A 16,504-nucleotide genomic window follows, 5' to 3' on the forward strand; every position below is an offset into this window, starting at 1 on the left:
CTAGAAAGAGAATCTAGTGAATCTATTACTTATCCTTGTCCCATTGGACAAATCTTTCAGTTCAGGTCACCCCATAAGCTACTCACCAGATCTTAGTTTTGGTGGCAGATGATCCAGTTGCTGGATCCAATTGGATCCACTGATGATCCAAATAGCTGTCATTAGAATAGAGGCCACATGATACACTCTCCTCAGAGCAGATGTAGGAGCAGCAAGCTTTCTACACAAGCATCTTTTCTATATGTTGTCTGACTGAAAATTGTTTTCAGTTTAGCTATAAAATACCCATGAGAATTACAATCTGTTCAACATATTACTGGCTAACATGTGGTACATAAGTCAAGTGGGCAAGGCTCTTTAAATCATGGGGACGGTCAAAGAATTTGGAGATTGAAATGTTTTGTGTGCTCAGAACTCTTATCCACTTCTTTTACTTATTAACAATGTGAGCAAAAAGCCAGATGGATAAGAAATGCATTATGAAAACAGTTTTCCTGAAGATAAGTAAGAAATACTAAAAGGCTAAATTACTTTATTTTTAATGTACTTAAAATTGGATTGTTTATTATTACTTGTTCTTTGAGTTCATCATTCATACAATTGTGGAAATTCTTCACTCTCCAATTGCACTTCCCAGGATATCAGTCTAAATACAGACTCGAAATATTTTATGCATAGTACTATTGAAATTAATTAAATTTCAAAGACAATTGCCTTTTTCTACAGATAAATGTTATAGTTAAAATTGCTTTTGAAATGCATGATTTAAGATATGAGTTAACAAAATCCCTTTTAAATGTTGCTTATGAAGAATGTAGGTTTCTAGTGAAGTGCACCCATTAACTTTTCAAATACATGGAGAAATCAACCAGCTTTGGAACCAGGAAGTTTGCAGTGTAAATAAATATGAACTTCTATACAACTTAAATAATTCTAAAATGTTTTACATTTCAGTAGGTGCAAAGGAAGTAGTTTATGCATGTAAAAATTAAAACCAAAATATTATAGAACTAACATACTGTAATGACATGTCTTAAAGTTGTTTTTACAGATTTTTCATGAATTATAAAAGTTTCTAGTAAAGAAAATAAAAAAGAAATTTTTTAATCAAATAATGCAGGTGTTCTCTTAGTATTCAGACATATTCACCTAATAGTGTTGAAATAGGCAGATAAATATGGAGTTAGACCATTATGATGAGTACAATAAATAAAAATTTTAGAAACCCCATAAAATAAATTCTGTTTAATAAATTAACTGAGAAATTTTATACTGCTAAAAATAATATATTGGTAATCAAGTAATTCTTTATGCAATCAATTAACTAAAATTAGTTCAGCCAATAGGCAGTGAAGAAGTAATCAGCATCTCCTATTTTTTTTTGAGTTATCAATTATGGAACAGGCAAGGGACCTTCATAACAAAATTGCTTTTCTATTATGTTTCTGGAAGTATTTCCCTCTAAATGTTTATATCTGCTGGTGAGATTGAGGTAATTTTTAGTTTTTTTTTTCTATTCATCATCTATAATTTCTACAATGTTTTTTCTTTGCTATTGTGATTAAAAAATCAAAAGTGGATAAAAGTAAAATATAATTTAAACCAATCCCACCAATATTTAGGATAAAGCTACACTAGATCATATATTTGTAATACATCATGTACATTTTAAATTAATTTACAGGCTAAATTTCCTACTAATTTTGACTCTCAAAATAGAATGAATATCTTTCAGAACAACATTTTGTTCCTAATCAGAAATAGTATTCATATTTGGGGGCTAAAGGAAACAGAAAATATATAAAAGTAACCTAGGATTTCAATTTTCACAGAAAAGTTTTATTAATGTCTTAAATGCCCTTATAGCACATAATACTTGGCACATTATGTACTTAATATATAACACATAGTATAATATGTGCTTCTTTAAAAATATAGAGCCATGGTATAGGAATGTTTTGCACCTCGTTCTCTAATTTTAGCAACATCTTGTAAACGTTATGTCCTGTCTTTGATTAAAACATACAATATTTTTAAATGTAATCTATTGTTTCTCTTAGATTTTATGCCAAGGTTATATAAAGCAATTCCAGGTCACTGAGCCAGTTGAAGTAACATATAATAGGGAGGAAAAATATGTCTACCAATGGAAATTATACCATGATTCTTCAGTGATCTCAGTTTTCTCAGATAATAACTGGTTGGGAGCATCTGTGAACAAGATCATGAGAAATAAACCAGATTTGAATAGCCACACATGAGAAGATGCTTCTAGATGTGTTAGTGTAAGTTATCGTCCTTGACTGTAACCTACTAATAGAAAATCTAACATAATCCTACCTTAGGAAGATCAACCAGAAACAGGCACAGAGACATAACTCAACATTTCTATCAGTGGTTTGACCAGTTCCAAGGAACCTTCACACACTGTCTCTTCAGATAAACCAAGTTAATTTGGCCTAAGATTTAATTGCTAAGTTATTGTTATAGTTGGACAATTGCCATTTTAGAACATTTCCTGGAGCATAAGGTGAGCCATTCATTTCAGAAGACATTTGCCCAAAGATAACTTCAAAGAATTAATTCCAATATTTTTCAATTACTAAAATAAATGGTCAAAGAGAATCATAGAATTCAAGCTACTGACTAAAAGCTAGCTTAATAAATAAGCCAGTGATGATTAAAGAAAACAATTAAGTTAGCACTATCATTAAAATCTTAAAATTCAAATAAAGAAGGGTTTAGCTAATAATTATATCATTGCTTAGAAAAAATATTGCATTTTAATGTTCACATGATGAATGCATTAATAATCATGTACAGTTTGTCCATAGCCTTCATTTGAACAATCATTATGTAAAGAAACAAAAAGAAAGCAAGACACGAGATGCTACCATTCATCAATTGTCACATTTCTTAGAATTTGTTTTCTTTAAGCAAATAGGTCCATAAAGTTGACAATACTGAGAAATAGATTTCTACGCATTATAATGACTTCCCAGTAAAAAGAAAGGAAGAAAAAATAAATAAACTTAATAAAGGCAGAAACTTAGGGTTTTTTTTTCTCTAATATGCTTCTTACTTTTGGAAAAAGTTTATACTAGAATATCTCAAAAGTACTGAGGATGAACTAAATTTTGTGAGTTCAGTCATGTACTTAATAATATTCAGCTATCCTTATGTTAAGAAGAAACGGAAAGTAAAAGGTAAATTCATTGATCTTGAATTATGAAAAAATGTACATTCTTCTTGACCTCATTAAAAAAATGCTATATTATAGTGGTGTATTTAGACATGGAATGATATATTTCATTTTTAAAAATTTCATTTGTGACTATAATCCATGGCTTTGTTTATGGAATATCAGTTTACATTTTGTAAATATCCAAATGCTCAGGACCCATATGCTTTTTGATTTTTTTTTATTCAGACAACTTGGCATTGTGTATGTATTGCAGAAAATACATTAAATGAGTATTACTATAAATCAGTATAACCCTTTTCTTTCACACTACACAAACACTGAATACATTTTCAGTTTTTAATGCTTACTCAAAAGCAAATGGAACTATTTAGTACTCAATTTTATATCTGCTAGCTGTCCTATTATGTGATAAGCATCCCTTGGAATTGACCTTTTGAAAAAAATAAAATCACAGTCTGAATTGTTACTTTCATTGTATTAGGCTTATTTTATTATACTTCTTAAACTTGCCAGTTGAGCTAGATTAGATTTAAAGATTGCTAGTTTTAGAACATTTTTTCTAGAAATATATTTATTTAATTTGTGTTCATTTTTACTGTGTTGTAAATGTAATTCTCTTCTTAAAAAGTAAATTGTAATTCTTAAAATGTATGTTTTTCGCATTGAAATATATTTACATAAGAGATATTTATCCTTGTCTGTCATAAATGGGTACAATCAATGACAAAACTACAGAGGCTAAATGTTTCTTAGTAGATGAAGTAGATGATTTTAACCTTGTTTATTCGTTTGCATAGGCAATGATATTTAGGCCAGAAGAAAGAGAGCAGGAAGTGAAGCATCGAGAAATACTGAAATTTATTTTGTAGATAATAGAATAAGTTTGCTATCATTTAGGAAAATGGCAGAAAAGTCTCTGGAGGGTGTTTCCAACAACTCTCCAAGGTCACATCCACTTGAGGACAAGATCTGTGTTTTTTTATAATTAAATACTCATTAAGTTTTGAGTTCCCCCAATTTCTAAGCCAACTATTTCCTTTGGACTCAGAAATTATTCACTGCTAACCTTAGGTCATTTTGTTCTACTAGGCTGTATGTATCATGAAGTTTATTTTCAATGTAACTGAGCGAAAAAGCTGTCCAAATAATTATCCAGATAACTGAGTTACTCAAGTTCTCCCCCTGTAGGGGTTACCAAATTCCATCCTGCTAAATATGAAAACAAGAGGACAGAGTTTTCTTTATATTTACGTTTCTTAGTGAATGGAGGCATTAAAAGATGGAGTTATTTTTCATCAACTACTTGGCTTAATTTAATATCAAGGGGTATTTCATCTACCATATAAAAAAAAGTCCCACAAAGTTTACACAAATAAACCCATTCAACAAATACTTAGTGAATGGCCATTATGTTCATGGCACTGAGCTATATCATATTCTCTCTGAGATTTTAAACTCATTGAGGAGAAGATAAAAATGACAACATAATACTGATGATAGTTACTTTTATCACTACTATAATTGAAAGCTTACCATAAATCAGATCATGGTAAGCTTCTTGAGTTATTAAGATGCATTAAACCTTTGATTAAAAGTAGTTTTGAGTTATTAAGATGCACTAAACCCATTTACATTGTTTCTAGTATTAGCTTATGAGATAGATGAGGATACTGAGGCATGCAGAAAGTAAGAAGGTTGCTCAAGGTCACACAGCTAATAACTTGTAGAACCAGGATAAAAGTCAACAGTCTGTGTGGGTCAAAAAATAAATGCAATATAGTTGGTCAGCACATGACTATTTAATTTCTCCAGTGGGTTTTTTAAAGTTTATAAAATGTCTTTTTCTGTTATTAGTGTTCATTTTTGAAAAACAAACATCAAGCTTAATGTCTGACTTTATATCATTTAGTCAAAGTACTTTTTAACTGGGATGAGTATTTCTAGTATTTTTACCATAAAGAAATGTGTCTGTCCTTAGGACTCTATCTCTTTGCTTATTAAAAAAAAGGAGGCAAGCATCTCTTTATGGGACATTCTGAATAGTTCTCAAGGGTATATCCTTGGCTAAATTGAGGAGCACTTGAGGAGGAATAGAGAAGGAAAAGAGAAAGGAATTACATGGGTCAGCAGGTAGTTTTGCTTCCTGGTTCTGAGGGTTATTGGTGTATCACCAAGCCCAGTTCATGATTGGCACCAGGCCTGGCCAGCAAAACAAGCCTGAGACAGCTTCTCTGATACCCCAGAGGCCATGTCATTAAGTGTGGATACTATGGGGAAGGTGACTCAACTATGCTTCTCACATAGATAAATGAAGAATTTTGCCTCCAGCCTTGTCTGCTCATTCTTGAATGTAGAATCTACTAAAGGAAGCATCAAAAATAAATAAGCACAAAACTTATACTCCTAATAAGGACTGGCTTCAACAGCATACAACTTATGCAGTCACGCCGTGCCATATGCTGAGCTTGTGTTGTGCTTGGGTTAATGCTCCACTGCTACCATCTTGAAATTCTTAATTTTGAATAAGGACTCCACATTTTTATTTGCGATGAACTCTCAAATTATGTGGCTCATCCTGCCTCTAGTAATGTTAAGAGGCAGAAGAAGGAAAATTTAGAAGTGCCATTTACATGTCTAAATTTAATTTGTAATTGAATGTTCTAGCTGATTCTTGTGAAAAATTAAAACAAACAGGTTTCACTCCCAACTCAATACCTAAAAATTGAGAAGGATAAAATAGAAACCTGTAATGAGGAGTTAATCTCCTTTGAATTTTTTTAACTGGAGGACAGATCACTTTAAAACCAGACAGTAATGGGAAAGTCAAATAGTAGGCTGAAGGTGTCATAATTACAACCTGGGAAACATATCCTCTCATCATTTGTAGGTAGGAAGTACTGCTGCCAGCAACCATGACTCAGGCATCAAGCAGTGGTAGCTCCTGCTTCCATCTTCTCATCATTGTCACAATGACAAGGCTTGCTTCCAGCTTCTCACAAGGTCCTGCCTCACCCCAGAGACTACTGTCCCCAAAGTCAACTGCCAAATAAAACTTGTTAGTACCTGGAAAAGTTGATATACGTAGAAACCTAATAACCAAATTTTTAACAAAGGTGCATGCAGACACACACACACACACACACACACCCCCCAAGCATTTAATGAATGTTTCTATTCTAAATTTGCAGAAAAGAAAAGGAACCTAATTTATCCTAGATTTTATAAGTAGAAGGACTTTGCAATTGATTTGTGTCATTTAAAGCAGTGGTCTCCAAACTTTTTGGCACCAGGGACTGGTTTCATGGAAGACAATTTTACCACAGACGGGAGTGATTTCAGGATAATTGAATTTCACTACATGTATCATGCACCTTATTTCTATTACTATTACATTGTAATATATAATGAAATCATTATACAACTCACCATAAGGTAGAATCAGTAAAACTAGAGGTTGTTTACCAGCAACTAGAGAGTCTCATCTGAGGGTAATGGGAGACAGTGACTGATTATCAGGCATTAGACTCTCCTAAGGAGCATGAAACCTAGATCCCTTGCATGTGCAGTTCACAATAGGGTTTGCATTCCTGTGAGAATCGGTTGTCACTGCTGATCTGACATGAGGTGGAGCTCAGATGGTGATGTGAGTAATGGAGAGCGGCTGTAAATACAGATGAAGCTTCTCTGGCTTGCCTGCTGCCCACCTCCTGCTGTGCGGCATGCTTCCTAACAGGCTATGGACTGGTACCTGTCTGTGGCCTGGGGGGTGGGGAGCCCGGGCTTAAAGCCTTTAAAAATTGATTTTAGTTGTTTCTTAAGAAAACAAACAGCAGTAAAAAGGTTAGGAGAATTAGTATTTTTAAGGTTATGTTACAGTTAATGGCAATATCGAATCTAAAACTCAGGTTTCCTCACACTTAAATTCTTGAGTATGTTTCTGTTATTATTTCTTTAATATGCAATGCAAAATTTATGGGAAACGTTTAAATTATCTATACGTGTTTATCTTACAGGGTCTTGAACACTATAGCTCTCAAGCTAGCTCCCTGTTTTAATGAAGCTTTACTGAAACACAGCCACTCCATTTGTTTACATACACTCTATGCTTGCTTTTACATTGCAATAGTAAAGTTGAAGAGTTGCAATGGTGAACACATGGTCGGCAAAGTCAAATAAATTTACTGTCTGGCCTTTTACAGAAAAAGTGTTTTGACTTCTGACCTATTAGAATGTAAGTTCCTTTGACTGTAACTTGGATATTCCCAATGCTGAGATCGGTATTTGGCACAAAATAAATTTTAAACAAAATTAATAGCATATGGGTGCCATGGAACCCAGAATAAATGAGTAGCTAAATGGGATAAACAACAGACACAATATGGATCATTCAGTTTTAAAATTTTGTAATTCTCAGATGCTATGGTACTGTAACTTCTCTTCCTAATTCAATTACCAGGTGCTGTAGGTCTAAATATATTGAACAATCATGTATAATATAGAACCAATTTATACATATAAGGTGATTCTAGTATTTTTAAAAAATTCCTGCCTGTCCATCATCTGTGCAATTTGTTAGGTGATGGTTTTGCAGAAATACCCATCAAAATCTTCATGCTCGATAAATGGTTTAATTGAGCAAGTCAGATTAACCACTGAAATAACTAGGTAGAATTTTAAAATAGAAATTACAATGAATATGTTGGACAAATAAAGTGAACTTTAGAACCAATTGGTTTGCACTATACCAGAGTATATATATACCAGAAGCAGGGTACATCATAAAGATAGTTCATTTATGTAGTTAACCTCTTTAAAATATATGCACCACTAGAGGGAGAAAGATACCTAAAGGGTGCGTAGAGATGCAATGAGTTTACACTTGGGGCACATACATCTAAGAGTTTAAAACTCCAAATATAACTGCTATGGGTTTTTGTGTTTTTTTTTTTCAAGTTTCTCTACAGCTACATCCACCTTTCAGTTCCAGAGGCATCTGCCAGTTTTGTCTCTTAGAGGTCTTTGCTTGCATTGCTTGAAAGGGTCTCAGCTTTGTTTTATTCTTCTCTATTTCTCTTCACTATATTTTCCGTCCACATTCATAAACCAGTATAAATTGTTCACAAGATATTTGCACAGAAGGATTTGTAGCAAAAAGCATCCAAATTTAGTATCATGTACATCTTATTTTAACCCAACAAGATTAAGCATGTTGTTATTGATCTATTTCAGGTTCCCTTGCAAGTGTATTTTACATTTATTTTTATATTCAGGGTGAATGCTTAGGAATTAAATAACCAAACACAAATACGGTGAAATCTCAGGTTAAAATGGCAACTGTTCCAAAAAAATTGACTTTGGGAGGCCTAATTTCAAAAAACTAGACTGCAGTGTGCCTGTTCAAATAAAAATTGTGGATGTTTCTTTCAATATACAATTTTATATAGTGTATAGTGTATTTGACTGTCAACCATTTTTTAATGGTAGATCCTTTTGTGGTTTGCAGAACTCATGCACTGTTATTTACCTTATTTTCTATAAAAAGGAGAGAAAGGAAATTAATATTCATTGAGATTACACAAAGTGCAAAGCACCAAACACATTAGATTTGTTATATCCCTTAGTCCTTACAACAAATCTGTGAAATAAGGTAGGCATTATTATCTCACATTTATAGATGATGGAAGGAAAGCTCAAAGAAGCTAACATACCCAAGCCTAAGCAACCAGAAAATGCAATACCTGCTTTCAAATCCAAGTTTATATAACTCTCAACCAAGTTCAAGCTTTTCTTATGATGCATGCAGATCTCCCCTGAAATATGTGAGAATCTACATTTGAACGAAATGTAAAGAGGTATGTGAAAAAACACACCTGCTTCATCACTGCTTCCGAAACTGTGTATGGCAGTGAGGTTCTTTGTAAATTGTACTGATTCTGCTATCCAAAGCAGGTGGGTTTGTTTAAAATGTATTTAGAACAATATCTTTTGAATATGTATAAATATAAATAGGGAAAGGAATGATATGCAAAGGTCAAAGAATGTTTACCCTCTCTGACTTTGGCTAGACAATTAGGTAATGCATGTTAGGTCCTAAATAAGTTCAAGACCCAGGCATTAGTTTCATCCTGCCAATAACAAGGAAGACAGAGGCAAGGCAACTAACCTCCCATGGAGATGTCTGTAAAAGGAGAGTTGGACTAAGTAGCATAGCTATGCATCCCTTGAATGCTATTCTTTCTTTCTTAAATATATTCACTTAGTAGTCTGTGCTTCAGTACTTTCAAATATAATTTATAGTGATTAACAAAATTTATAGTGATTAACAAAAATAGTTGTAACATAATTACATGTTGTCAAAATAAAAAAACAGTTATCACCATTAAAATTTGACTATATAAAATAATAAACACATTCTCTAGCACGTATTAATATTGTCCTCTGGCTTCACTTGAGTGTAGTAATTCTTGGGTAGAAGAGCCTCTTTAAGGCTTGGTCTGCTCTCTGCCTACTGTGCCAAAAGAAAAGTGATGAAATTAGTAACAGTAATAATAAAAATAAAAAGCTTGCACAATTAGAGATATTCACTATAACATTGCACTCTTTCATGTAGCTGCAAGGTAGTTTTGGTCCTTCTAAGAATGACAATAGTTTGAAGTTGCCTGTAGGAAAGTTTTTTTTTTTTAATATGCTTTTATATGGGATTATCATTTTACAGATAAAAATAGGAATAGAGAGAATACATGTCATCTTCAAGGTGACATAATTAGTTGATGACAGACTGGGGACAAAATCCAGTTTTCTTTACCATTACCTCCCATAACTACAAATTATAGCATGAAATTTCCTTTGTTCTGAGACTAATATTTAAAGAAACCTAAGAATCATGTTGATGTGAAAATGGAAGTAAAAGTCATTAGCAAATGTGGTTACTAAAATGGCCATAAATCTACCATCTTTTGAGTGTGTCTCTCTCTCTCTATCCCTCTCACACACACACACCCACATACACACATATACTTGCTAACACACATTTTCCTCTGTCGGTACCATGCCTCAAGTTAGGGTTAACTCCAGCCCTTCTTAGGAGTTAATCTTAGAGACACCTTGAATTTATGGATGGGTAGGTTGTGGAAGAACACTCAATTTACACTGAATTAAGGAAAACTGAAATGTTTACTGCTTCTACTTCCATCTGTTATCAATAGCTTTTAGCTACAGGGTCACCAGCAGACCCAGTGAATATCACCAGCTGTTGACAAGCACTGACAGACTTATTAAACTCAGACTCAGATTTTGGTGTGCCTTGAGAAATTCATTCTAAATCAGCATTGTCTAATGAACAGAATAATTTTTTAAAAGTTTGTTAGGGCTGGGCGCACAGTGGTCCGCACCTGTAATTCCAGCACTTTGGTAGGCCAAGGCTGGCAGAGGTCAGGAGTTCGAGACCAGACTGGCCTCGAACATGGTGAAACTCCATCTCTATTAAAATACAAAAATTAGCTGGGCATGGTAGTGGGTGCCTGTAATCCCAGCTGCCTGGGAGGCTGAGGCAGGAGAGTCACTTGAACCTGGGAGGCAGAGGTTGCAGTGAGCCGAGATTGCACCACTGCACTCTAGCCTGAGCAACAGAGCGAGATTCTGTCTTAATAACAATTTAAAAAAAAAAAAAAGCTTGTTAGACTGAGAGTCTAGAGACCTATGCTTCTTAATTTAACAGTTGTGACAATGAGGACGTCATCTAATGTCTTTGCACTTCATGTTTCTTATTTGTAGATGATGATTGAAATTCTACACTTCTCATGTCCCTCCTAGTTCTAAAATTCTTTAATATAACATTAGCCTGTAGAGCTGAATTCTGACCTGGTCTGGTAAAATATTAGCTGGGGGCATTCAGTCCGGTTGTACCTCTTACACTACTTGCAGATCATTTTCTGTGGAAAACACATTTTAATGAAAATAGAAAATCTCAAAATCTCAGTCTTCTCTCTACTTCTTACTGCCTTTGAGACTTAATAATTCGCTCAACACTTTTAAATCTGCTTCTTTAACTATAAAATGAAAAATTAATATATCTGGCTTAAATAATATGTTACAGTAAAAATCAAGTGTAAAATTACAGACAAATCAAAACTCCCTACAAAACATAAGGAATGATGTCTTTTAATAGACATAAGGCTATGGACTTTCTTTTCTTTCTTTCTTTTCTTTTTTTTTTTTTTTTTTTTTTTTTGAGATGGAGTCTTTCTCTGTCATCCAGGCTGGAGTGCAGTGGCGAGATCTTGGCTCACTGCAATTTCCGCCTCCTGGGTTCAAGCAGTTCTCCTGCCTCAGCCTCCTGAGTAGCTGGGATTACGGGTTCCTGCCACTACACCCAGCTATTTTTTGTATTTTTAGTAGAGAGAGGGTTTCACCCTGTTGGCCAGGCTGGTCTCAAACTCCTGACCTCGTGATTCTCCCGCCTCAACTTCACAAAATGCTGGGATTACAGACGTGAGCCACCACGCCCAGCCAGCTATAGACTTTCTTAAAAGTCTTTAAAATATTGCCCACTGTGTTAGTCTTCTTGGTCTGTTAAAACAGAATACCATAGATTGGATGGCTTAAACAACAGAATTTTTTTTTTCACCTCAGTTTTTTGAAGACTTGAAGTCAAAGATTGAAGTGTCAGCAGATTTGGCTCTTGGTGAGGGCCTTCTTCCTGGCTGGTAGGCAGCCGCCTTCTCTTTGTATCCTCACATGGCAGAGGGGACGCTCTGGTGTTTCTTCCACTTCTTGTGAGGGCCCTATCCCATCATGGGACTCCACTCTTATCTAAACCTAATCATATCTCGAAGGCCCCACCTTCTCATACCATCACTTTGTGGGTTAGAAATTCAACATAGTGAATTCTGAGGGACACACACGTTAAGTCTTAATACATTGATGCAGGGAGAAAGACGTTGGCACAACTGATGCATGGTTTGATATCCCCCAAAGGAAAGGAAATCCTGAAAGGTCATTAACAGCTTGAAGTTACTATAATTTTGCTATTAAAATTATAGCAAGAGGACAAACTCTCAAATTCAAAATTTCAACAGTTAAACCATCTTTCTTTAACAAGTTTGTATATGTTAAATTCTGTGAGAAAGTGAAATTCTAAAGGAACTGTAAAGATCAGCTGGAAACTCTCCTCACTTTATGGATGGGAATGCTGAGACCACCAGAAGTTGAGTGTGTTAGCAAATTGCTGATTATGGGTGGAGACAGGTCCTAAAATGATGTCCCTTCTTCTGTGTCATATCTTTAGGAGCAGTCATTTCAGCATCCCTAGATAGACATTGTATTACTTAGAGATTTGCTTCCACCAGGACTTGTGCAGAGGGTGTGTAGGATTTGCTAGCAGTGTGATCATTCTGTAGGGCAAGCTGGGAGTCACCCCAAAGAGGATCTTTTCCATCTCCTTTGTTCCAATATGGGGAAAGTGAGAAATTAAGTTGTTAGCCAAAGATTCTCATAACTACGAGGCTGAATAATGCAGGGAAAAGCATGCAGGCTTTGAGTAGGTCAGGCCAAGGATGAAACTTGGTTCTACCACTTTTTAGCTGTGTGACCTGGCGACAAGTAGTTGTAGCTTTATAGGCCTTCAGTTTCACATCTGCAGATTAATAATGTAAAGGTGAAACAAGACAACAGACAAAGTGCCTGCTACATAATAAGCACTCAGCAACCCCCAACTTCTTTTTTAGTAGGAAATCATGATCTAGCAACCGCAATTCTTAACTCCCAGTCTAGTGCACTTTCCATTACACTTCATGTTGCATGGGTAACATTGTGTTGAAGTGAGACTATTAAGTGCCTTTTTAAAAACCTTATCTTCTAAAATCAATCTGTTCACAATTTTAATAATGCATGAAAGGAGCTAGAAGTTGGCCCACAGAGATTTTTATGAACCAAAGGGTTATTTTTAATTGGATTTTGTGCCTGTTGTTATGGAAATAGTTGTTGCATAGATTAAGCATTATGACTTTACTGCAAGATCAAGCCCAGGATGGGGTATAACGATGATATCACCCTTATGTATGCTTCCTTTCCTTGACAAAATATATTTAAAAAAGAAAAGAATAGAAGTGAAGCTGCTTCAAAAGCACATATTTCTAACAAAAAAAAAAGTCCCCTATAAAAATAGCTCTAAAATGATATGTTCTCTTTTCAAGGATCAAAGTGAAAGATGACCCTTACTGCCAGCAGGATGCTAAGATGCTGCAGAGTTATTAAACACTTCTTTCTTCACTATTGAATTTAGAAAGAGTTTTTTTTTTTTTCATCCTGGAACTTGCTTTCAACATTTGATCTCAAAGTATTTTTGCAGTTGCTGGACTAGCAGGCTTTCTCTACTTATTTAGCCATCAATCTCTTAAAACTGTTATATCTAGAATAGTTTTAAATTCATGTATCTGGAGTTGTAATTTAATTTCTCTAAAGATACAAAAAGATATAAATAACTGAGGCAATTCATCCTTTAAAATTTAGCTCATATCACTGGCTTATTTCTAACCTGAGATACACCAGCCAAGGATACAACATTTGAATTATTAGTAGCACCATAAGAGAGAAATCAATAGGCTGGTGGATAGGCTGTAGTTCTGAAAGAAAACAATGATCTCATGTGGATGGAAAACTGAGGTTTCTTCTACTTGGTTCTCTGTCTCTTACTCGATCTCTCTTGCTCTCCTCTTTTTTTTTCTTCTTCTCCTTGGCTGTATCTTTACTTTCTCATATATCCTCCCGTGATCCTTGGGCATTAATTGGTTTTGCTGGCAGAATTTGGTTAAACAACTTGTGAACTCCAATCCTGATTCTCAATTCGTTGAAAGACATGAAACTCAATGATATAATGCCCTTCATTATTTTAATGTACCAGCATGTTTCCATACTTAAAAAAACACCAGGGAAAAAATTCATTACCAAACAATGTATCTTTAATGTTATTTTTTCTCAATGACTCATAATGTCAGATTAGTAGAAATACTTATTTTTTAAATAAAAATATCTGGTTATCTTAAAAGCATTTTCCCTTGCTTTTTTTTTTTTTTTTGAGGTGACGGATATAGTCCAACTTAATCATTTCAATAATTTCTACCAAACACCTTTCTGAAATAATATGTCTCTGCTGAGTCCATTTAAATTTCATTTGCATAGGTTTATATAGATTCACTAGCGGTTACTTTCCCAGTTATACTTCTTGCCCACTCAATGCCCACTGGTAATCCCTTGCTCTCTACTGTTGTTTAATATCACTACTTTTCCTTCATGCTCAACAGTTGGCCCTTTATTTGCTGTGCCTATTTTTTTTTCTTTCCTTTTCTTCGGTCCACTTACTGTGAGTCAATACTTATACCTACACCTGCCAGAAGTGCCTCCGCCACACACAGAGAGATTTGTGACGTACAGGTCAATTAGTTGTAAGGTTTATTTCGATGTGTTTTTTAGACTCAACATTCCATAAATTTAGGAGGCTAAAGAACCTAAGAACGTGTTGAGCACTGGAGGTACCAGGTATAAGAGCAGAATAGCCACCATCACACAAGATAGTACCTTCTCCCAGAGTCTACTGGGAGACTTATCTCACTGAAAACGATTAGCTAATGGGCTACAGTCAGATGTCTTCTAGAGCTCAGAGATTACATGATGGCTAGACACTTTGTTAGCAGGAAAGTGGTAACTAAAAATCAGAGACTTTATTTTTAAAAATGTGTGTGTAAATTTGGGTGGGTTCCCAGTGCTGTATTGACTGTGCCTATTTATGACAGCAGGTTAATTCACTTGTTATGGATCAATGCGTAGGATTAAAGATTCTTAAATGGTCACACCTGAATGTTTGTAAAACTTGTCATTTTCCTTGCTTGCTATGACTCTAATGGGCTTAAAAATTGGTCCAGCCCGCCTCTTCTCTCTTTCCTTTCTCTCCCTCCTCTCTCTCTTTCTGCCTCTCTTCTTTCTCTCCTCCCTCTCCCTCAGCTTCCCCCCCTTGTCTCTTTCTCTCACTCTCTGTGAGGTTCATTTGCTTGACTGATTCTGAGTGTCCATAATGACTGTTTGGCATATTCTACAGGCAAAGGTCCCGAGACTCTTTTTGCCGGCTATAACCTCAATGATAACGAGTGGCACACAGTGCGTGTAGTTCGGCGTGGAAAAAGTTTAAAGTTAACGGTGGATGACCAACAGGCCATGACAGGTAAACACCTCTGTCCCATTGTCTTTTCCTATGCTAACGCTTTTGACTCTCATTTCTTGCAGGTGGTTTTGCACACCAAGGCTGGTACACAACTTGAAATGTATTCACACAATCCATTTTTATTCTATTTTTTTCTAGTAACTATTTTATTAAATAAGCAGTCTGTTAGGTGTTTTTCCTCAAAAATGACACATTTTATGTCATATTCTTGGCCCTTTAATAGTGCAAGAAGAAATTATAATATATTTTCTTTTGTGGCCTGATAAATATCTTGGTGCCTCATCAAATATTGCAGTCATGTTTAGATGCCAATTTCTGTTGAGTTTCTTTGTTTTGTATATATTTTGGCAAGGAACAACTGCAAGTTTTACCTTTTAACTTCTAGGTAAGTTGATAGATATACTGGCGTTTATCTATCTGGTGTTCAGATGAAACACTTTTTCATTTTAAGCTATAATAGATTATTTTTGGCCACTTAGCTCAGTTGGTTAAATTCTAATATTAAGGATGTCAAGTTCAACCCCCATTTTTAGATTCCTGAGGTGAGCTGTATGCAGGTCCACCCTAGAAACATAGGAAAGCCTCATGGAAGAAAAATCCTTTTGCCTTTATTTACTTTGAAAACAACTCCAAGCACATGACCCACTGGGATATTAGCTGCTTTTTCTTTTTTCAGAGAGATAGCCATGTTAATTATTCTGGTAAAAAGCACAAAATGGTCCTTGTACAATGGATATGTGTCTGTTCATTCAATTTGAAGGAGGTCCGCATGCCCAGAGAACAGTCAACTGTATCAATGTGGAGATATTACCTACAGGATTTTAAACTTTTGAAAGAATCATTCCTTAACTTAGGGAAGGAAGGTAAAAAAATTTTACGGGGCAGAAGAGTATCACTGGAGTTCAATTAGTTTTGGTCTAGGACAGTTCTTTGAAGATGAATGAATTGTTTCTTAGATCAGCATCCACAGTTTGGACAGCTGGGTTTTATCAAAAGGCATGGAAATGAACAGTTAGTATCTAAGGTCACAGGTAAGAGTTTGGGAAGAGGCAGCTGCCAACAGCAAGATCATGCCAGAACTACAA

The 16,504-nt window shown here is 35.0% G+C and overlaps 1 protein-coding gene across 44 annotated transcripts in view; it reads left to right on the top strand.

Moving 5' to 3' along the window:
- Positions 1-16,504, top strand: part of NRXN1 (neurexin 1) — a 1,114,986-nt gene that overhangs the window by 508,710 nt on the left and 589,772 nt on the right. For all 44 annotated transcript variants that reach the window (XM_055107954.3, XM_055107959.3, XM_055107953.3 and 41 more), the window contains one exon: positions 15,297-15,419. In XM_055107954.3, coding sequence (XP_054963929.1) covers positions 15,297-15,419 — 123 coding nt within the window. The remainder of the gene's footprint in view (positions 1-15,296; positions 15,420-16,504) is intronic.

Source organism: Pan paniscus, chromosome 12, assembly GCF_029289425.2.
Source record: "Pan paniscus chromosome 12, NHGRI_mPanPan1-v2.0_pri, whole genome shotgun sequence".
NCBI lineage: Eukaryota > Metazoa > Chordata > Mammalia > Primates > Hominidae > Pan > Pan paniscus.